The following is a 22,622-nucleotide window of genomic DNA, read 5'->3' on the forward strand; positions in this document are numbered from 1 at the left end:
CTGTCTTAATCGTTGTCTCACCAGCAACCGCCACCAGCCGGGTTAGCATCAAGCTCGATAAGAAGCTAACCCGCAGAAACAGTCAAGTATCCGGTCTCTCTCTTTCGGTTATGTATTTTGCTTGAATTTACTCGAGCCGCCAGTCGTCCAAGGGACTATCTCGAAGGCCCGGTCGAAGGTAAAGACTCGTGTTTACTTCTCGTAGCTGCTGTGTCGCAGGAGTGTGTGTGTGTGTGGGGGGGACACGACACGTAACGTGTTGTTGACGGTAATATGTGGCCATTAAGCAACGTCAGCAAACACGAGCTAATGAAACTTAAACTTAAAGCTTCTTTCACGTATAATGAACCCGATGTCGAGTAAACATAGCAGGTGGCTCGGGCGTGTTATCCTCGTGTAGTTCCTGTTCGGGCGTTTCTGCTTATTGTTGTTGTTGTTTTTTGCACTAAATGAACTTCCAACATTATTAATTTAATGTCACGCACCAAGTCTTTACGTCACGTGGGTAACTCTGACCTGAACTTCCTCTCGGTTACGCAGATGCAGTTCATGCTGTTGTTCAGCCGGCAGGGAAAGCTGCGGTTACAGAAATGGTATGTCCCTCTGTCCGACAAGGAGAGGAAGAAGATCTCCAGAGACCTGGTCCAGACCATACTGGCCAGGAAGCCCAAGATGTGCAGCTTCTTGGAGTGGAGGGACCTCAAGATTGTGTACAAAAGGTAAGTCAATCGGAGACATGCGGTGTCTTTACAGTCCTTCATTTTGTGCATCCCTGCTGGCGTTTAAAGTGTGTTTTTTTTTTTACTGTTTACACACCAGCTCGGGTTCTTTGAACACGTGCAGCAGGAGATGCATTTAGATTATTTTTTTTTTTTTCAAAACCTGGTTTTCATCACAAACTTAAATCTTTTGGTAGTTTTTTAAGTGTTTCATCTGTGACTTGTTATGAAACTTTCCTCTTAACAGCAGCAGACCTAACAGAATACATAGTTCATTTTTGGTTTATTTAAACCAAATAAATCTTGCAAAAGCTGCTAACTACTTGCAGGAGGTGATTCCTGCAAGTGGTGATTCCTTTTTTTTTTTTTTTTTTTGGAGAACAGGAGGTTGTGGGAGAGAGACTGAGTTTCCATGATGTGGACTCGGATGTAGTTAAAAGTCCTGGAAGAATTTTAAAATATGGAGTTAAATGTTTAAATATTTCATAATGGTCTAAAACGGGTGTCAAACTCATTTTTAGTTAAGGGGCCACATACTGCCCACTTTGATCTCAAGTGGGCCAGACCAGTAAAATCATAGCATAATAACGCACACATAACGACAATATTTCTCTTTGTTTAAATCATTGGTGAAGGTTTTTGGATGATAAACCCTGTTTTAAGGTCTTTCTACAATAAACTAGAAACATAAAGACCAAAAACTCAGACATCAGCCCGCTGTTTATCTGCCCCGGCTCTCCTCTGCAGATTCCCTCGCTTTGTGACGCGGTTGACGTCAAACGTGTCACAAAGCGAGCAGCGAGCGCAGCTGCCTCCGGAGCAGACGTCGCATTTATGCTGTTTTTGAAGCAATTACTGGATCGATTAAAAAAAATAAAAAAATAAAACAAATTTAAAACGTTTGTACTCATAAACCTCCATATTCTCATAGAAATGCAATTTATGTCTTTCTGTAATTTTCACACTTAGCAAAGTCACCCGGCGGGCCGAGCTGGACCCCCTGGCGGGCCGGATCCGGCCCGCGGGCCGTATGTTTGACACCCCTGGTCTAAAATAAGCTGCACTCTTGATTGTTGTTGTGACATTTGTTATGCGAGAGAATGATCTTGATAACGGGATGTGTTACATTTTGGTTCGTTACATCACTTCTGCATCTGTGGTGATTTGTTGGAGTTGTTTATGTGAGTCAGTGATTTGTTTTGTCAAGATTTCACCTTCTGTTGTTATGAAAGCCAGAAACACCCCCTCTCAAAAATGACTGCAGAATAATGGAGGGAAATGACACAAATATGTAAAGATTGCCTGATTAGTTCTGAACATATGACTGCTGAGTCAGAAAATATAAAAACATCTTCATGTCTTCACTGTATTAAACTAAAACAAACAGAAATGCAGCCAGGAGAAAGTGACTCGGTGCTGCAACACTGGAAGAGGTGTTTTTTGTATGATCATATATTCCTTACATGAGTACAAATCAATCTTATTGTCCGTGCAATAAGTCCTCGCTGTTTGAAGATTGTGACTTTTAGTTTTCTACTCACTATAAATACTTGGTGCCGGATCTTTAGAGCCTTGATGAAGTCGACTGTGTGCTGTTTTTTTGTTGTTGTTGTTTTTTTAAGTAAGTTTGTTTGCTCATATTGACCTATTGCTTTTCTTTCTTTGTGTATTAGATATGCAAGCCTGTATTTCTGCTGTGCGGTCGAGGATCAGGATAATGAGCTGATCACGCTGGAGATTATCCATCGATATGTGGAGCTGCTGGATAAATATTTTGGCAGTGTGAGTCTTGTAAACGTCATGCGTGTAACGTGCCAGTTAACGGCGTGGTGGACAATCTGTTAAAAAGTAACTGGAATAATCTAAGGTTTTCAGTGAGGACAGGATCTCCTCTAATCTGCTGTTCTCTGTGATGCTGTGGCCTGACAGGTGTGCGAGTTGGATATAATCTTCAACTTTGAGAAGGCCTACTTTATTCTGGATGAGTTCCTGCTGGGCGGAGAGGCCCAGGAAACCTCCAAGAAGAATGTGCTGAAGGCCATCGAGCAGGCCGACTTGCTGCAGGAGGTAGACTCAGTTCTCTAATCGGCACATAGTTGAACCCATTTCACTGACTAACCACTGTAAGTTCAACAGGACTAGGAAGTAAAGTGGCAACTAATGATTATTTTCAATGTTGATTAATCTGCCAATGATTTTTCTCAGCAAATTGATTGAAAGTGTTTGGTCTGTAATATGTCAGAAATTTCGGGGGAAATGCCCATTACATGTTTTTAGAACCAAAAGCGATGTCTTCGCATCACTTATTTTGCTCAGCCAATGGTCCAAAACCCCAAAATGTTTACCAAGACCAAGAAGAGCATCTGAAACCGGCACGATTGCAGATTAACTCAACAATGCAAGTGCTACACCAGACGAAAGGCTTGATGCAAGATGTTGCTTTGCATTGCTTTTCCCAGCTTGCGACCGTCTGCACCTGCCTGTTTATTTTCAGTCTGCTGCGCTCGCTTAATACGTTTCTCTCTCTCCCCTGAGCCAGTGCTCTGAAGCCAATGCTGTCCTGCCTGTTTTTGTTGTTGTCTAGGTGGAGGCATTTGCAGTGGACAGATTCAGTGCTCAGTGATTTTATTTTTGGCAAAGCATGCAGGACTATTGTTGTAACAGCACGGCTGCCTGCGCGGGCCTGTAGGGCCTCCTGTTCCCATCACGCGTTGAGCAACTTGCAATTATGACTCGTGTACTATTAATTATGATTCGGAGGGGTACTTTGTTCTACAGATTGTGTGACTGCGTGAACATTTATCTCTCTCTTCTCCATCTGCAGGAGGCCGAGGCACCGCGGAGTGTTCTCGAAGAAATTGGGCTGACATAGATCATCATGCTGAACTCCGTCTCTCTCCCAGATGCAGATCTGGCAACCTCCATGTCTCTATCCTGTCATCTCCTGTTCACTGTGTCAGTGTTCTATGTGTATAATCACCATCTATGTACTGTATTATTCTGTACTGTACTATCCTGTAATGTCCTTTCAATGTGGTGCCAACTGTGGTTTTAATGTCTCCCATGTGCAAGCTCCCTCACTGCGCTCTGCAGTACTTGGCATACGTCACTCACCCTAACTTCTTAAAACTCTACGGAGAACAATGTAGCAGCGATATGAAAATCCAGCATCATATTAAGATCATCCATCATCTCGCGTTGCAGAGTTTTATGTGCCGTTTGGCTCTAAGTACCTTTTTTTTTAAGATGCTGTTGTAGCTACAGTTGGTGCCGCTCATGTGTTACCATCACATGATCTTTAAGAAAAAAATGGAATCCTCAGACTCCACCCGTCTGGATTAAAAAAAACGTTTCTGAAGTTAACTTTTTCTAATCCAAGTCCTTGCTCCGCAGAATATTAATGCATGATGTTTGTTGGTAAATATAAACAATTGGAATGAATGATCAACATAAAACAGTGTTACTTATACTACATAGTTTGGTTCTTGTACAAACTCTCATTTTTGTTTTAATGAGGAGAATTAAAACGGGGAACCGGTGAAAAACCTTCATCATGCTTCCAGATGGTTTTTGGTCTCTGAGGACTCGTTCAGAACGGCAGTAAGTGCTGTTAAATGACCTTGTATTTTTAAAGATGTTTAGCTCTGTGATTCAAATGTAATGGTAACACGAGCGGGAACCGCTGACGATGATACAATCACTTCTATGTGGGTAAACTCAACCCATCAGTCAAGTAAAATCAAACGACTCATAATCATTGTCGGTGTACATGTTGAGTAGGTTTGTGTTTGGTGATTCCTCTCCAGAAATGAACCATTTCATATTTCCTTTTCAGGACTTAATTGTTTACCTTTGCTAAACCTGCATGGTTTCTATGTGTAATTAATGTCATGTTTGCAAAACTGTCAAGTCATTCTGTAGTTTTGTTTTTTTCCTCCTTTTTTTAACGATTGACTTTTTTTTTCCTCAGAAACATTTGTTTAACATTGAAGTTTGTAATGACCTCTGGAGAAATGTCACAAGGTCAGTCCCTCCTTTAGTCTTTAGTCAGGATAGGATAGTGACCCAAATGAAAAAAATACTATTTTATGTATTATAAAACTTTGGCTTACTCTTAAAGACTAACATATGACCAAAGAACACTGTGTTTCACCTTCTCAATGGTGTCTATAGAAGGCTAACATGGCAGAAAAGGGATTTGTAAGAGCAGGTTGTTTGACAAAAAAATGTTCCTCGAAGTTATTCGGCTACGATATACCAGTATTATGTAATTCCCAGTCCATTTAAAGACGGGAGTTTCTTTATGGAATAGGAGCGTAACAATATCAGGGCACATTATTAATATTCATCACTGTCGGCTTGTTCGGTAAGATGCAGGAAAACAAGCCAGCAACCTATGAAAAGATGCTCATCCCAAACTGTATGCTAATCAGGTTGTTTTTTTTATCTTCAGTCTCAAGACCGCAAGTGTTTTTGTTAAACATTCATGAGTAATTATTAAACAGTTTTATCTTTGATTTGTGCAAAAGAAATCACTTTTTGTATTAAACACTGCCAACACATTTGCCAACACTTTTGTTTTCTTATATTTGAAAGTTATTAACAATAAATGTATTCAAAAAGAAAACGCATGTGTCAAAGTTTTGTTTTACATGCTTTTTACTTGACAACAATGACCACGTAGTGCAACAGCTCTGGTGACTGATCATTCAATTAAAGTCACATTGAATATTTTCAAAAGGCAAAATATTCACATCCTGTATGTTTATGGATGGTGATGAGTGCTAACATGGGCTGTGTATGGAATCACGCCCTCTTTCCTAATATGTGGCACTAAACTGCTTTTAAAGTGTGTAAAACTACAAAATGGTGATTTCAAAAGTTCCACAATGCAATGAAAAGAGTCCTTTGCATGTCCACAACATTGTACTAACAATCCCACAATGCAATGCTTCTCATTTTATGGATGTGAAAATAACCAACTCAGTGATGATGCAAGTGAAAAGTAAGAGTCCAAAATCTTAATTTACTGCTCGCTGTTGAGTTCCCATTGTATAGGAAGTAGTGAATGAGGGAGTGATTCCAGGCTCGGCCCTAATGTATCTCCAGACCTAAATTCACTGAATAAACGGGTCTGGAAAGACTCCTTAGAGAATCATTTCCAGACTGCAAACAGCCTTTAACCAATTGACATTGACCACCATTTGCCTTTCGCCAAAACGCATTATTGTTTGAGCAACACTTTCAACGGCATCTGCTGATTGGTCCGTCCTTCTGAGCAAACCTGCACGCGAACAGGGTTTCCAGACTTTAATCCTTTCAAAGAGTGAAACTTTGAGCAATATGTGGGCGCAGCCAGGCTCGTGTATAAAAATATAATTTCTTCCTTCACATATTTATGTGGTGACAGAAAATAGTGTAGGAGTCACTAGGAAGAATCCATGTCCCCATTTCCAGTCAGCTCCCCTGAGATTTCAGTGTTTGATTGTTCACTTTTCACCTCTGAACTGAAGTTATTCTCACCGTCGACACTCTCACTGAAGCCGGTGTTGTTCTGAGTTGTCTCCGTTTCTGTTATCGCTCCACCAGGACTTGGTCCAGAATGGTTATCTGCCGTCTCCACCTCCGACTCCTTCTCCCTTTCTGACTCTCCAGATGAAGTCGTTCCTTCAGACAAATGGCTTTTCTTCTTGCTCTTCTTCTTGCTCTTCTTCTTGCTCTTTTTGGAGTGTTTGTGGCGGCGGTGTGTGTTGGAATCATCAGTAGACATTTTCTTATGTTTATCTGGGTTTTTGGGGCTCCTTTCTCTACTTTGCTTTCTTTTTTTCATCTCTCTGCTCGTGCTTCTTGACTTTTCTCTCGTTTCTTTGCGAGTGTCTTCATCTTGGTCTCTGCTGCCTCTCTCTTCGCTCCTCTTCCGATGCTTCTGCTCCCAGTCTTTATCTCTACTCCAGTGTCTCAGCATGTCTCTACTTCTGCTCCTCGACCTGTCTCTGCTTCTGCTCAGATCTTTCCTCCTGTCACTGTGTCTGGATCTGGAGGACTGTTTTACCTCTCTGTTCAGATGGGATGCCCTCCTCTCTCTGCTCCTGCTCCTCCGCCTGTCGTCTTCTCGTCTGCCGTGTGATCTCTCCGATCTTAACGGGCTTCTGCTGTAGCGCCGCTGCCTCCAGGATCGATCGCTGTATCGCTCTGAATGCCACCCGTCTCTGCGACTCCCCCTGATGCTGCGGTCGGGGGACAGGTGCAGGTCTCTGTCGGCCTCCCAGAATTCATTGCCGGGGTTTCGAAATACGTGCAGGAAATTGCAGTGCTTCCCTTTAGGGCACTTCTGTCTGTCAAACAATCCTGAAAAAAACAACAATAAAAAAACACTAAAGTAAAAACACTAAACTGAATATCGTCTCCCTGCAGTAGATGTTAAATTAAAAAAAAAAAAAAATGCCCATTTGACTGTATTAATAAGTGACTCACCACATATGGCATTCTTCCACCGTGTTACAGGACACATCTCGCATTGAAGCTGTCGGCCTGCATACCACCTCCCATTGAACTTGATGAAGGCCTCTTTGCACTGCTCCTCTCTGGACAGACAACAGAGACAAGAGGATCAAAAATGAAGCGCTTTATACAAAAATTTCAAACAGCAAACATTTCATTTATTTGTCGTTGAGTGGCTGTGTGATGTCTTACGTGTCAAATTGAATGTAAACATTTCCTCTCAGGTGCGGTTCATAATTGCAGCTGACCTAAAAAGAGGAAAGGAATCAGTGGTACAAATTTGATCATTTATACAGCGAGTTGTTCTTTTGAAATCATGTCGTATCTATTTCAAGTGATACAAGATTCAACAAGAGGGTTTTACTGGTTTCTCTTATGGTGTAAATGTGTTTGAATTTTACAAATAGACAGACGTTTTGCTGTGGAAAACAACTTATTTTGTCTTTTAGAGTCTGCGTTGTGCCAGTTTTAGTTTTAGTCAAACTTTGACTCAATTTATTTGGAATAGAAAGATGCATCAATTCATGTACAATTTATGTCTCTTTCATCCAACCACACTGCTGCGATAGAAAGTCCTTGTCATGCACATGAACACATGTACCCGTTATTAGAAACATGTAGATGTAGCTGAGAGATCAAGCACATAAATCTGATTTTTCAATCTTGTAGACATGAAGACAAGATGAAAGAAAGCAACGAGATTACTTCAGAAAGCAGCCTCATCTCACCTTCAACTGCAACACCTTGCCGATACTCTTGAACTCTGGCAGAACGTCATCGTAGAACTCGAGGAATGAATCCTGCAGGTCTTCCTCACTGTGCTCCAAACAAGCGTCGATGTCGTAATCATCGCGCCGCGACTCCTCCATGCCGAACGTTCTAAACATACCACGGATCATCAGCGTTGGACTGGACGTGGGATAAACGTGTTTCCGAGAACATCTGGATCACGAAGACAGAAGAAAGGTCGACATACAAACATGTAAGGAAAGACCTCCTCAATGTGTCGGAGGTTTATCAATCTGACCTACTAAGTCACATCAGAAGAGAACCAATCAGCACCTGTCTCCAAATCGACAGGCTCCAGTCTTAAGGAAGAACGGACAGTTGGCTACGTCGAGCTCTGTTCCAAAGTTCTCCGAGTTCCCCATCACAGGAGCCTCAGGATTCATCCACGGTCCTCCATTATCAAGCTGGAAGCAAGAACATGAACAAACAAAGTATATATACTGTCTACTTTGACTGTAAATTAGCTCTTAGCTTTTAGCCTTCTAGCAGATCAAAGTGCTTGTCATGGACTCCGAGACCCCTCGACGCTTTTACAAGGTTCTTTTATTGTATATTTAATGGTTCAGAGGAGTGGCAATGTTGTAATGCAGCAGCCAGATTAAGTCCAACAACAGTACCGATAATGACAGCTATAAAAAACGTACCATATGTTTGTTTTGAACACAATACGTCTGTAATGAGCTACTAGTCGCCCACAATATCAGTCAGTCAGGTGAATTCTATACAACTTCCACTGTTAATGTATGAAGCTCAACTGAACTTGAAAATATGTACAAGTCAATCTGAGCTCCATCTAATTAGGAAAAAAATACGCTACACAATATATCCGGCATCTTTGGAAATGTCAGGAGGTTTGCAGCAGGTTTAATTAAAAGCAAATTGATTTTTAACTAAATGTATATTTTTAGTAATAAAAATGCTTACTGATGTACGTATCAGTTTAATGACATCCATGTGTGTTAATACCTGATTTTCAGCTTCGTCCAACATTTTCTGAACAGCCTCCTACAAATGGTGTAAAGACACGGCGGGTGAAAAAGTGTAGACGTCAACATACTGCAGCATATCTGTTATTGTGGGTTAAGACCACATTCACGAGGACTGATAGGCACAAAAATAACTGGCATTCAAGATGTATCATTTCCAGACATCTGGGGCAATTTCACAGGCAGTTGTCACACAAAGTAAAAGATACGTCCTTGTTGTGAGAGCTGAAGAGTTTTTCTCTTTGAGTGTATCTCAGTTAAGGTGAAGGATTGGTTGCTTGTGCCACTCAGTCAAGGAAAAGTTTAAAAAAGAACGTACAAAGCAAGAGCACATTTTACAAAAGAAACATCCAACTGGTGAAATATGTAACTGTGTGATGATCTTCATCTCCACTTTTGGCTGGACCGTATTAATACTCGTGATTAAGTAGAAGAGGATATGTTTCTTTGTGTTTCTATCATCCTGGAGACCGTTTCACCTCTCTGTCTCGCTTCTCCTGCTGCTTCTGCTCTTTCTCCTCTGTTTCTCTCCTCTGCTGTTCCTCCCATTCCTCCTTTATCATTCGCTGTGGGCACAAAATGGCATAAAGCTCGTTAATATGACAGTTAACATGACATGTTTGATGCAAATCACTTGTCAGATGTGCTCATAAACCAGCCAATCAATCACCATAGCACCCAATCCCAACTGATGATTGGGTCAGGCTGCAGGTATTCACATAATTTGGAGGAAAATCGGCAGCCAAATTAGCATTTTACAATTTAAAGACATTGAAGACGTTAGATTACCTCTTCCTCTTCTTTTCTTTTCCTCGCAGCTTCCTCCCTCTCGAACTGCAGCCTGAATTCCTCCTGGGCGAGTCTCTCTCTTTCCAGCCACTCTTCGTGTAGCCGCCGTCTGAAAATACAAATCAAACACCATGAAGAGCTGTGCAGTCAATGTTTCTGTGCTGTCTCTCATTTAAATGTGCAGCTGCAGGGCAGAAGTGACATTAGTATTGACCTACCTCTTCTCTTCATCCTTATCTTCACCATCTCCATCATTTATTTCCTCCTCCTCCTCTTCTTCTTCTTCAGCAGGGAAGCTTGTTTCATTTTTAAAATCTATAATAGTATATATATATAGTACATATTGTATATGTTGAGGTGACTCTGGCTCACAAAAGTTATCACATTTGACAACAACATCAATGAGAGAGCAACGAGGACCAAATCAAAGAGTTTTGAGGCTGGTTGTGTTGCACGTGAACGGTGTACAAATTCACTTTGCAAATGTCAAAGAAAACCAACCTAGTTACACCCCTAACCTGATGCACCATCCTCTTGGACAGTGATGTTCTGCCCCCCTCTCGAAATGTGAATGCCATTCAAAACCCCTCATCTGGCTCGTTTGCTTGATCGCCTCCTCCATGCACAACACAGCGCTGTGCAGCGTTCACGTGCAACAGGAGCAGTCTCTGAACTTTTATAATCCACCCTCGTTATCTACGTACCACATTCTCTGGCATGGGCGAGAGCTTGGCGTTTCCGTTTTCTTCTCTCCTTCCTCAGAGCAGCCCTGCGTTGCTTTTGACTGAAGTGAAAGAAGATTTGAAACATCAGTCGAGACAGAGGAGGGGAAGAAAAAAAACTGTGTGGCTGAGCCAAAGTGAAGAGAGACATCAGCAGAGGGGGACATTTTGCAGTGAAACACCGTAGTGTCTTGTAAAAAAAAAAAAAAAAAAATATATATATATATATATAGTTTGATTCTCGCTTAATTTCAACCAGGAATAAAGAAGAGACACAGACCTTAAAACAGGAGCAGAAGTCAGTGGAGTGGGTGCTGCCATAACATTAGCTGTCTAGTTAGCTTCCACAGCTAACGTCAGTCCGCTGAAGTAGTTTTGCCGCCAGCTGCTTCTCGTCATCAGGACTTGCGTAAAAACACGAGAACAAAATCTCCTCTGACTGGACGAGTTCATTCCGAGGTGAATTTGGTTTGACTGGTACAGATGTAACTAAACCATTTCAGCAGGCTACATGCGGGGTTGTTTTGTTCGTGACAGGAAGAGGTGGTTTGAAGTACTTCCGGTTTAAATTCCTTAACTAAAACGGTTCCTCTTCGAGAAATTAAGATATACATTTTTGTTTCTTTTAACTCATATTAGTTACTTTAACGTTTATATCATTTTTGAGTACTATTTCACAGTTTTAATTAAAAAAAAAAAAAAAAAAAACAGTATTAGTCTGGGCACTGTGTTAAAGATCTGATATTCTTTCAGCCTGCTTATAGCTCTTACATTTTTCGTATGTCTACAATAATGACCTTTTTTTTTTTTTTTTTTTTTTTACTAAATTCCGTTAAATGGTGAATGTAACCCTTATGTAAACATTACTATATATTGTAAAATACACAGACACACAAATGATTTCTTTATTTGCCAACCTATTGCCAAAACGGCACTGAAACCAGTGTCAGCAAGAAATCAGTTTTTGTAACTAAAATAATGACCAAACATATAACAGCAAGTATTGTCAAATACGTTGTACTTTGAATCCTATATACAAGTCTAAGTACTATTATCTGTACTATGCAGGCTGTTGCCTAATACACACACACAAACACAATTTAAGTTTTTAATTATGTTCACATTTTCAAAATAAGCAACAGAACAGATGACACAAACGGTTTGCTTTGTCGTGTTTCCAATGCCACTACTTATCCCTCATTAGGATTAGCGGTAGCGGCTTCTCCTCTAAAAATAGCAACTGCTAATGACTGAAAACACAGAGCAGGACTTTGAAAGTAATTCAGCCTTTTATTTAGGTATCCTTGACATGTGTGGCACTCTCCCCCACCCCGACACTGTCATTCAATTTTCTTCTCGGGCATTGGCCTGAGGAAGAAGGCAGGCCTGGTGCAGCAGCGGTAGCACAGAGCCTGAGGCACCACTGTATACAGGACATTGACCAGTAAGAAGACAGGCTGGCTGTCAGCGGGCACTCTGTAGGAGAATCGCGTCCGTGTGTGAAGAGATGCGCCAATATGAGCGAACTGAGCCTGTGAAATGAATCAGAAAAGGGTAAAATGACAGTGATGACTAAAAGCTTCGCAGTATATTCACACTGACAGGAACATTATCTTGTTATTTCACTCGCTCATAGATTTCACAGAGCCTATTTTTAACAAAAAATGTTCCCTGATGTAACAATAGCATGATGATTTTCAGGTCTCACTGATACCTGAAAAAAACAAACAGCAAACCCCTCTTTTTTATTAAAATCTTATTGTCATTTCCTTTGACGTTCCCTTTTTCATGAGGGAAAGATACGCCCTCATCACACCAACGATTAGTGCAATGCTTTTGCAATTGTTTCGTATTAAAGTGTTTTATTTCTTTTTCCACTTCAGTAAAAGATTTACAAGTTTCCAAGAATAACTGTATCGTTTACCTTATTTAAATCATGTCATGTCATATCATGTCACGTAGACGCATAGCATTCTGGTCTAATGAGGGCTTGCTATTTTTGTCTCTTATACAAGCACATTTCTCTGTATAATTGTGTTAAACATCAGTAAAAAACGGGATCTAGAGGGAAATCTGATTGATGTGTAACAGTTCATACAGAGGAACAATGAAAAGAAAACAACAAAATGAAGTCAGGTAACAATTGTTTTCGAGTGAATTATTCCTTTAATGAACTGATGGCCAATAAAACCTGGACCCATTCTGGCATTTCCACTCATCCTCAAATAATTTTCACTCTAATAGATTCCTGTCAGTTTACTTTTTCAAGGAAAGCTGCAGAAAAAAGACACATGACATGTTTCATAGCAACTAAGTCCGCCAAACCATCAGCACTCCTATTTATAGTCTGACCGAACAGCTGACATTTAAGTGAACACCACCAATACCACCATTCCTCTTGGTCTGAAGTCAGCTTCTGCCCTTATCCCGCTGATGAGTGACGTGCCAGCCGGCAGCTCAAACATGACAGTTGCTTTGTACAATGAAGATACACACAGGCTGCTCCCATCACTCCTCAGAGTTCCACTCCTCTGCTCATACAGAGCCACTGGAGTCTGAGAGCAATAAAGAATAAACTAAACAGAGAACAATTTGCAGCCACTATAGAGAAGGAAGTTTGGGAACAGATATTTAGCCGGATGCCCACTTTCGGTCTGGCATTGCAGAATCTACCTAGATAGATGATGCCATGTGGGAAAACACATTATATATGGAAAAAAAAACCTTTGTGTGACTGTAAATGATGAAAACCACTACAAGCTCTTGTTAATCAACCCTGAAAATGAATGTATCTATTTCACTTTGAGCTACATTTTATGTACGAACAGTGCTTTACAAATAAAGTATATAATTATTATTTTCATTAATATTTACACTATATAGTTGGTTCAATATTCATAGTTCTGTGCACTTTAAGAAAGCCCACATACATTATACAACTAATGCTCAAACTATTTTTGTCATCTGAATATGCTTTTGGATTCCTTGTTTTAATACATTAAAAAGTGTTTCAGTGATAAACAATAATTAAATGAAAATTAAAACAAAATAATTTGATCAATTGATCAAAACATAAGTGGAATAGTGGAAAAGGAAAAATAAAAAAATAATATAAACATGTACAGATGTTTTGCATGAACTGATTTAAGATGATATTAGAACAAATTAGAGACAAGTATGTGACATCCTCTGGCTCTCTGTGTGTGTGTGTGTGTGTGTGTGTGTGTGTGTGTGCAGAGTCTTTAAGTACAAAGGGATACACCTGGTCACGAGCTGAGAGACAGGAATGAGCAGCAGTACATACCTGTGCCAGTGCTCCCGAGTGCACAAGAGTCAGGTCAGTCATCCACTCACATCCTGGCACCAACAGCCCATAGAGAGTAATGATGTAGTATGGACCCGAATACAGCAGGCTCACCAGCATCTGATAAACATAAATATACAGTTTACTACTTTAGAGATTTGTCAGATCACAGAATTAAGATGAAGTTTTGGTGTGTTTAACATCACCTGTAATTTAGGATAGGCTGAAGGGTCTTTCAGGTAAGGCTCATACTGTTGTGTGTAGTCTTGACACCATTTGCTTGGACAGTCCAGAACAACCTCAAACACAAACAGTTAGAAAAAAAGAGGCACTAAGAAAGTATTCTACTGCTATGTGTGCATTGGGCAGCTGATCATCTTAGAGTTTCTTACCAGGCCTCTGAAGACACAGAAAGCCAATGCGGGGATGAGGTAAATAATGAAAAGTAAGTCCAGAGGTCTTTGGAGCAAACGTGTCCTCTGAGCCTCCTGAATGTTCTGACAAAGTAAAAGTGACAGTAATGTGTTGAGCTGCTAACTTGGATTTGTTTTTTCTGTATATTAGAATTTCAGAAATTGTTCATACATGATTATAATTATCTTTGAGTATTAGCTGTTACAGACAAATATACTTGGAAAACAGAGGGAAGAGGTTCTTTCTGTTTGCAAATTCAATGATTTGATGCTAGATAAACCTACGAAATATGATGCATTATACTCCCCATCAATTTACAGTTTTATAAATGAAAATCTGAATATATTAAATATTGTCTTTGTTTTGTATTTCTTGTGGTGTTGACACATCTGCTAAGTATTCAGCAGAAATCATGATGAGGCATCAGTGATGGGGTTGGACTAAGAGGGTCGAGGCTCCAGTTATTTATCAATGCAGCTGTTAAAAGCAACATTTTCAATGACCTTCTTCATTTCATTTCTTCTTTTAGCTTAGATATTGAGGACTCCAGGTTCTTACTGTTAACTGAACGTCCCGTATCGATGGTTGACAGAAGATGCGGAAGCAAGCCCACACAGACACTGAAATGTAAAGCATGTGGAGGGCGAAGAGAGGACTGACTTGGGTCCCATATTTCCCTGCGAAAAGACAGAACAAGATAATACATCACCATAGGAAACACACACGTCAACATACTAAAAGGAGCAGTATTTAAAATGTGCATCTTTTTCAGGTCTAGTAAACAAATAAACAGAAAAAAAGGTTTGGACTATTGTTGTAATCCCCGGGTAAAGTAAGTGGTGAGGGAGTGACATGAGACGAGCCATCTAAAAGCATCCCATTATTTTTAGTGTACTTACCCACAGCATTCCCAAGAATGTAGACTATGGCACGCATTAGAAAAGATCCCACCCAGTAGAGTCCAATTGCTCGGTAACTGTCCCTGTGCAAACCACGTAACACTGACATTGTCAAAGCCAGATGAACACATTATACTTGCCAAGACTCAGACAGACAGACTGACAGATTGACAGGTAGGTAGATATAGATAGATAGATTGACTATACAAACTTAAACTAGTGTACAATAATAAAGAGAACACACCCCTGAATATTATCCTATACATTATCAAATATTTAACACAGTATGAGGAAAAACATTCCTTATGTTCATTTTCCCATATTTAGTGATACAGCTGCTGCAGATATCTTTATGAACAATACAGCTCTTACCCCCAGGCAATGGCAGCAATCATGAGCAGATACATGAGATAATGCACACAGCCGTCCCAGTAGGAGATCATGTGTCCATGTGCTGTATTAATATGTGGATCTGCCTGAAACACAGGGTAGATTCATCAGTACACGTGTGTGGGAACAACAGAAAGGCCAGACACAAACTGCACCAGCACAACACTTGCCTCTTTAAGGTAAAACGTCACAAATCCATCAATGATGTTGTCTTGCTCCAGCCCAATGATCAGATTCACCACACTGAGAAATGCATTCACTGCATACACTACACAGAGGCATACATTTGATTTACTTAAATGCTGTGCATCACTTTTTAAACCTCCACAACATTGTAAAGGCTTCAATGGACTCCAAAAATCATGAATATGCAGATATTTCTATGTTGATTTAAAAGTCAGACCTATGACATGCTAGCTTATGATGTTTAATTAAGAACTTTCTCTGGTTTAGTCCAAACAATAAACATGCATTTGTCAGTCTATACCATAGAAAAGAGGATCTGCTGGAGCCTTCTTCTTGAGCATAAAACGGGCTGAAATGGTCAGGATGAGGACTGTTGTGCACCCAGCAAAGAAGAAAGCTTCGGCACTAAATGCAATATAAAAGCATATATCTTAATTTTCAATTGGTAGCTGATAGCAACAATTGTTCATCGCCACAGAAATTAGACTCACCTGTTGTTGTAAATGAAGGAATTGAATAAGTAGCAGATGGGGATGGACATTAAGGAGAGCACAAACACCCCCGTCCCTGCAGACGCGCTCATGGTGGACTGTGTTTAAGCGATTTATCTTGAGCAGAAATTTTAAATAACGCAAAAAGGGAGGGAAGCTATGATGTGTAGACAAACGCAACAAGCTGCAAACTTGCAGTTCAGCTCCAGCACGCATGTTCTGTCTTGTCCTTCTGGTCTGACTGGTTGTTCACTCTCCCTCTGTGCCTCCTACACCAACACACCCACACGCACCAACACACCGCTGCTTTATTAAACTAACCCGCTTGCGTAATGGTGCTTAACTAAATAACCGAATTATAAATTGTTTATTTTCCATCATTATCTTCTATAAATAGGCTCAGTAGGCTTGTTCATGTTTCTTTTGTGACATTACAGACACTGACATCCGGCGGTCAACTGAAAAACTACAATGACATTTTAAAAATGTTTAAAAAAAAAAAATTCAAACTGCAAGCAGTGATGTACGGGCCCTCGCACTCCCGCGCGCCGCCTCCCCGAAGCCGCCTTCCCGAACGTGCAGCGCACGAGGGACCGCGTATTCCCACGTAGAGTTGCTATTTGTATTAAGGAAGAAATCACCTGCTCCTGAACGTGGCCAAGACCAGAGAGATGGTGGTCGACTTCAGGAGGAAGACGACGGCTCCACAACCGCTGAGAGTTCTGGGAGAGGAGGTGGACATGGTTGAGGAGTACAAGTACCTGGGTGTCTCCATCGACAACAGACTGAACTGGAAGACCAACATCAATGCTGTCTACAAGAAGGTGATGAGTCGACTCTTTTTCTTGAGGAAACTTCGATCCTTCAATGTGTGCAGCGAGATGTTGGAGATGTTCTACCAGTCTGTTGTGGCCAGTGCATTATACTTCGCTGTGGTCTGCTGGGGGGGGCAGCAATGGAGCCGGAGACACCAACAGACTTAACAAACTGGTTAAGAAGGCCGGCTCCATCATCGGCTACAATCTGGATAGTCTGGAAAAGGTGGTGGAGAGGAGGACGCTGAACAAACTATTATCCATATTGGATAATCCTGACCACCCTCTCCACCACCTGCTGCAGGGACAGTGGAGCACTTTCTCCAAAAGATTCCTCCAGCTCCGCTGTCACAAGGACAGATACAGGAGATCATTCCTGCCCACTGCAATATGACTGCACAATAACTCACCTCTGGCAAAATAAGACTGTACAATAATTGTACAATAACTCACCTCTGGCAAAATCCATCACATAACAATAACACTGTTGACTGTGTTTCTTGGTTGTTTTTATATAATATATATAGATATATACTGTACTGTATCTACTGTATATACTGTGCATTTTATATTTAATATTTTGTACTGCTATTTTACTGCTATTTTATTGCTTTTCTATTATTCTATTATTATCTTATTGCTTCTGTATGCTGCTGTAGCGAAAAAATTTCCCCTCGGGGATTAATAAAGTAACTACCTACCTACCTACCTACCTACCTACCTACCTACCTACCTATTTTTGTCTCGTTTCCTGTCTCCAACCCGCTCGCAAAACACATTTCAGATGTATCGTCTCACCACACCGGATGTATGTGACACGTTTTGTGAGATTTCAAGCATCCTTTGACCTTAAACATAAATTTCCTGTGTCTCGGCGAGACATCAAACTTTGCTGCATCATCACGGCGACGCCCATCGACAAAGTTGAACGAATGTCTCAATATATCATCAACTACATGTTTAGGTTATTGTGACCCGGACTTTAGGTTCATGGGATCAACCAGCTCGACGTAGAATGTGAAAGTATGAAAAGTGTAATTTCCAGTGGCCAACAGGGGGCGCTATGACTATGAGCGAATATTACCCCACAGGGGTCTTCAGGGCGGGGCTGTTATCATACCTGTGATGTTTGGAGAAGGTCGGTCCATGTACATAACATTTAAAGCAACTCATAGTTTCATGGCGAGATGCTCAAAATGTCCGCCTCTAACGGGCACACACATTGATGAAAACGAATTATTTATCCAACTTTTAATCCCAAACATGTTTTCTATCCATAGAACCTAAATTCAAGTCGGTCCCACAAAATCCCTGGGAGGAGTTCGACAAAGTACGATGTGTCAGAATCGGCCAAAAGGGCTGTGGTTCCTGCCCCAAGTGAAGGAGTTTAAGTATTTTGGGGTCTTGTTCACAAGATCATGAGCTTTGAGTAGTGACCGGATGCAAGCGGGTGAAATGAGGTTCCTCGGCCGGGCTCCAGATACGGTACGGAGCTCCGACATCTGGAGGGAGCTCATGGAAGTTCGGGGAGCTCCACCCTAATTCAGCATTGCTTTGGTCATGACGCAGCAAATACAACTCAGCTGTCTGTCAATCTTTGAACTACAAGGAATTGATTAAACGGTGTGATTATTTTCTCAAATATCAGCTAAATCGTTGGTGTTATTTCTAAAGCCAAAGTGCACTCATGTGGCGTATTGACTGCCAGCCATGGGGCTCCCAGGGTTCAGAGAGAAGATCTGTCCGGCCCTGCTCTCTACTTGGTTTGGGGAAGTTGATTCTGCAGCAGTTAAACTGGCCTTATTTGGTGTTGCACAACTCTGGTCAAACATATTGATAACTTTGTGTTATTGCATGGTTTTGGTCTAGCGGCAGTACGTTGCTGCTCCTTTATTTCCTGTTCCTCTTAAAGGATGATCAGCTGGTAAGGACACTGACTCGTTGTTACTGTTGTGTTTTTCTTTCTGATTTTATCGTACGGGCTCATTTTACTGCCTTACGATGCCAATGAAGTCTTCTAGAGCAACTTGGGTTTTAAGCATTGACGTTTCCCAACACAAGCCAGCAAACAGTTCGTCCGGACGAAAACCCATAGCTTGAAATCCGTTTGTCGTCTTCTCTACGACACCAGAGGCCCGTTGTTTTTGAAAAGTGTTCAGGACTTTAAATGAATTTGCCCCAGTTACCTCTGCATTTACGTTACGCAACAATGGAAAGATAGAAACATTATTTAATATTCTTCTATCTGCTTGTTACAAGAGAAAAACGTGGAGAAGTGCTGTGAAACACCGAGTTTGGAGGGACTCTCCACAGAAAAGGCCGTCACAGGTGATTCTGCAACATGCAACACGTTTAAAGTTGAAGTTACTTTAGATGATCTGATACAACAGGGCACTTTTTAGAAAATGCATTCGAGGTAATGACACATCAGGTTTCTTGGTTCACTTGATGCACGAACACAAAGACAGACTTCAGCGATGAGTCAGCATTCAGACAAACTTTATTTTATTCACAAGAAAAAAAATGGTGTCAGATAACTCCAGATAACTCAGATAACTCTTACAAAAATAATCCACAACTTCTGCTTTGAAGTTATTTCAGAAGCAGCAACTTCTTTAAATTTGGATAATTGATGATGAAGATTATTTCGCCAAGTAACATACTTAGAAATACTCTTCTTGGCTTTCTGTGTGCTTCATTTGGGGAAGGAAAGATAAAACAGATGATGGGCTGCCTGTTGTCATATTTCCAGGTTTGGTACCATTGTGCTAAAGACCAAAACCTGTGAGCGACATGGGACCAAAATCCAAAACTTTGAAACCAAATTTCCACAAAGGATCAGAAACGTAGTTCAGACAAATAGTTTCCAGTCGGTTGATCAGTCAACAGACACTTTTTAGGCCAACAGGAGGATGGTTGCAAGAACTAGCACCTGTTCCTTATCCAGGGTTTTGTGTCACATCACATTACACCTCATGGTAGCAGTGACTGTCGGGCCTGCTGAGTCTTTTCCTGCTCCTAGATTAATGTATCTCAGGCAGGTTTGGCTGATTATTCCTTATTTTGAGTCCCTGAAGAAATATATTCACATATTTGTGCATTTTGTATTTTTTTTGAGTTTCTGTCGGCGTTGTCACTGCACGATCTGTTCTGCACTCGGAAACATGATGTATTCCTGCATGATTTGCACCATGCATAAAGTACTCGTCAAAAGTTTGGACACACCTTCTCATTCAATGTTTTTTGTTTTATTTATTTATTTTTTCTACATTGTAGATTAATATTGAAGGCATCCAAACTATGAAGGAACACATGGAATAATGTGCCCCCCCTGGTGAGCTGCATAGACACAGAACCCTCAACCTCAAAGGGCTCTTCCTCCATCGACGCCATGACCCCCCTCCCCCCTCTCTCTGTGACAACTGGCCAGGTTAGGAGACAGCTGGAGAGACTCCACCAGCGCAGATACAGGAGATCATTCCTGCCCACTGCAATAAGACTGTACAATAACTCACCTCTGGCAAAATCCATCACACAACAATAACATTGTTGTCTGTGTTTCTTGGTTGTTTGTATATAGAATAATATATATACTGTACTGTATATACTGTGCATTTTATATTTAATATTTTTTTTACTGTTATTTTATTGCTTTTTATATTTTATTATCATTTTATTGCTTTCCTGTATGCTGCTGTAGCGAAAAAAAATTCCCTTTGGGGATTAATAAAGTAACTACCTACCTACCTACCTACCTACCTACCTACCTACCGACCTAAACCAAAAAAATGCTCAACAAACCAGAATATGTTTTATATTTTAGATTCTTCAAAGTAGCCACCTTTTGTTTTGATGACAGCTTTGCACACTCTTGGGATTCTTTCAATCAGCTCCAAGAGGTCGTCACCTGGAATAGTTTTCCAACAGTCTTGAAGGAGTTCCCAGAGGTGCTGAGCACTTGTTGGCTGCTTTGCCTTCACTCTGCGGTCCAACTCATCCCAGACCATCTCAGTTGGGTTTAGGTCGGTGATTGTGGAGGCCAGGTCATCTGACGCAGCACTCATCACTCTCCTTCTTGGTCAAACAGCCCTTCCATAGCTTGGAGGTGTGTTTGGGGTCATTGACCTGTTGAAACACAAATGCTGGTCCCACTAAGCTCAAACCAGATGGGATGGCATGTCGCTGCAGAATGCTGTGGGAGCCATGCTGGTTAAGTATGACTTGAATTCTGAATAAATCACCAACAGTGTCACCAGCAAAGTTCCCCCTCCCCCCTACACCATCACACCTCCTCCTCCATGCTTCACGGTGGGAACCACACATGTAGAAACCATCCCCTCACCTTTTCTGTGTTTTACAAAGACACGGCGGGTGGAACCAAAAATCTCAAAATAGGACTCATCAGACCAAAGTCCAGAGTTCCACTGGTTTGATGTCCATTCCTTGTGTTGCTTGGCCCAATCAAGTCTCTTCTTCTTCTTGTTCTTCCTCAGTAGTGGCTTCTTTGCAGCAATTGGACCATGAAGGCCTGATTCACACAGTCTCCTCTGAACAGTTGATGTTGAGATGTGTCTGCTACTTGAACTGTTAATTTGCAGTTTCTGAGGCTGGTAACTCTAATGAATTTATCCTCGGCAGACTCTTGGTCTTCCTGTCCTGGGCGGTCCTCATGAGAGACAGTTTCATCAGAGCGTTTGATGGTTTTCGCGACTTCACTTGAGGATACATTCAAAGTTCTTGAAATGTTCCAGATTGACTGACCTTCCTGTCTTAAAGTAATGATGGACTGTCGTTTCTCTTTACTTAGTTGAGTGGTTCTTCCATAATATGGATTAGAACTGTAGTCGAATAAGCCGATTCACTGTATAGAGCTGTGCACCAACCCTGCCTCTGTACAACACAACTGATGCTCTCAAACACATTAAGAAGGCAAGAAATTCCACAAATGAACTCTTGACAAGGCTCACCTGTTAACTGAAAACTATTCCAGGTAACGACCTCATGGAGCTGATTGAAAGAATCCCAAGAGTGTGCAAAGCTGTCATCAAAGCAAAAGGTGGCTACTTTGAAGAATGTAAAATGTAAAACATATTCTGGTTTGTTTAGCACTTTTTTTATTTACCACATAATCCCATATGTGTTCTTTCATAGTTTGGATGTCTTCGATATTAATCTACAATGTAGAAAAAAATTAAAATAAAGAAAACCCATTGAATGAGAAGGTGTGTCCAAACTTTCAACTGGTTCTGTATGTTGACATTTAATGGTTTTAATACACTTTTAAGGTTGCAAGTCAAGAGCAACTTCCGGCAGACAAAATGTCTGACTCGACTTTCCTCCTTTGTTGACCATAAGAAAGTTGCCTGTTCATGCTTTATATTTGATGTGACATGGCCGATACCAGCCAACTTGAAAGCGCACACAGTTTGCACGACTGCTTGTTTTATTTGCGATGTGAAAAGATGTTTTAACAAAATTACAAGATCAATACAAAAATGATCTGTCTTTTGCACAACCTTGTCCACTCGTGGTTTTATTTTTTGGCTCTCTAGATGTTGCTGTTTGGCCTCGTAGAACTCAGGATGAGACCTGCAGTAGTTCATTCTCACATCATTAA

At 41.0% G+C, this 22,622-nt stretch overlaps 3 protein-coding genes across 10 annotated transcripts; 1 reads left to right on the top strand and 2 right to left on the bottom strand.

Annotated features, from left to right (window-relative positions):
• Window positions 1-5,236, top strand: LOC138212848 (AP-1 complex subunit sigma-2-like). Of its 2 annotated transcripts, none has more exons than XM_069173470.1 (5): window positions 1-178; window positions 541-719; window positions 2,393-2,501; window positions 2,649-2,842; window positions 3,544-5,236. In XM_069173470.1, the coding sequence occupies exons 2-4, from the start codon at window positions 541-543 to the stop codon at window positions 2,802-2,804; spliced, it is 444 nt and encodes a 147-aa protein (XP_069029571.1). In that variant the 5' UTR covers window positions 1-178; the 3' UTR covers window positions 2,805-2,842; window positions 3,544-5,236. The 2 variants fall into 2 exon arrangements, with proteins under 2 accessions (XP_069029571.1, XP_069029570.1); XM_069173469.1 differs by having other exon boundaries at window positions 3-178; window positions 2,649-2,786.
• Window positions 5,237-5,323: 87 nt separating this feature from the next.
• Window positions 5,324-11,041, bottom strand: zrsr2 (zinc finger (CCCH type), RNA-binding motif and serine/arginine rich 2). The gene is made up of 11 exons (XM_069173467.1): window positions 10,787-11,041; window positions 10,489-10,568; window positions 10,003-10,099; window positions 9,785-9,893; window positions 9,475-9,561; window positions 8,976-9,014; window positions 8,283-8,413; window positions 7,949-8,162; window positions 7,413-7,468; window positions 7,194-7,303; window positions 5,324-7,067 (listed from the first exon to the last, which is right to left on the bottom strand). Exons 1-11 carry the CDS (start codon window positions 10,825-10,827, stop codon window positions 6,148-6,150), a joined length of 1,884 nt encoding a protein of 627 aa, XP_069029568.1. The 5' UTR covers window positions 10,828-11,041; the 3' UTR covers window positions 5,324-6,147.
• A 365-nt stretch (window positions 11,042-11,406) lies between these two features.
• On the bottom strand, window positions 11,407-16,861 carry LOC138213367 (transmembrane 6 superfamily member 1-like). Of its 7 annotated transcripts, XM_069174424.1 has the most exons (10): window positions 16,191-16,372; window positions 16,001-16,104; window positions 15,680-15,781; window positions 15,496-15,595; window positions 15,124-15,206; window positions 14,783-14,901; window positions 14,203-14,307; window positions 14,017-14,109; window positions 13,811-13,930; window positions 11,409-12,038 (listed from the first exon to the last, which is right to left on the bottom strand). In XM_069174424.1, the coding sequence occupies exons 1-10, from the start codon at window positions 16,280-16,282 to the stop codon at window positions 11,847-11,849; spliced, it is 1,110 nt and encodes a 369-aa protein (XP_069030525.1). In that variant the 5' UTR covers window positions 16,283-16,372; the 3' UTR covers window positions 11,409-11,846. The 7 variants fall into 7 exon arrangements, with proteins under 7 accessions (XP_069030527.1, XP_069030526.1, XP_069030525.1 ...); XM_069174426.1 differs by lacking the exon at window positions 14,203-14,307 and having other exon boundaries at window positions 11,407-12,038; XM_069174429.1 differs by lacking the exon at window positions 16,001-16,104 and having other exon boundaries at window positions 11,410-12,038; window positions 15,684-15,781; window positions 16,191-16,267.
• Between the last annotated feature and the right edge of the window lie 5,761 nt (window positions 16,862-22,622).

Source organism: Embiotoca jacksoni, unplaced genomic scaffold (assembly GCF_022577435.1).
Source record: "Embiotoca jacksoni isolate LCO1_2020_lvr unplaced genomic scaffold, fEmbJac1.0.p SCAF_6, whole genome shotgun sequence".
In the NCBI taxonomy this organism is placed as follows: Eukaryota; Metazoa; Chordata; class Actinopteri; family Embiotocidae; genus Embiotoca; species Embiotoca jacksoni.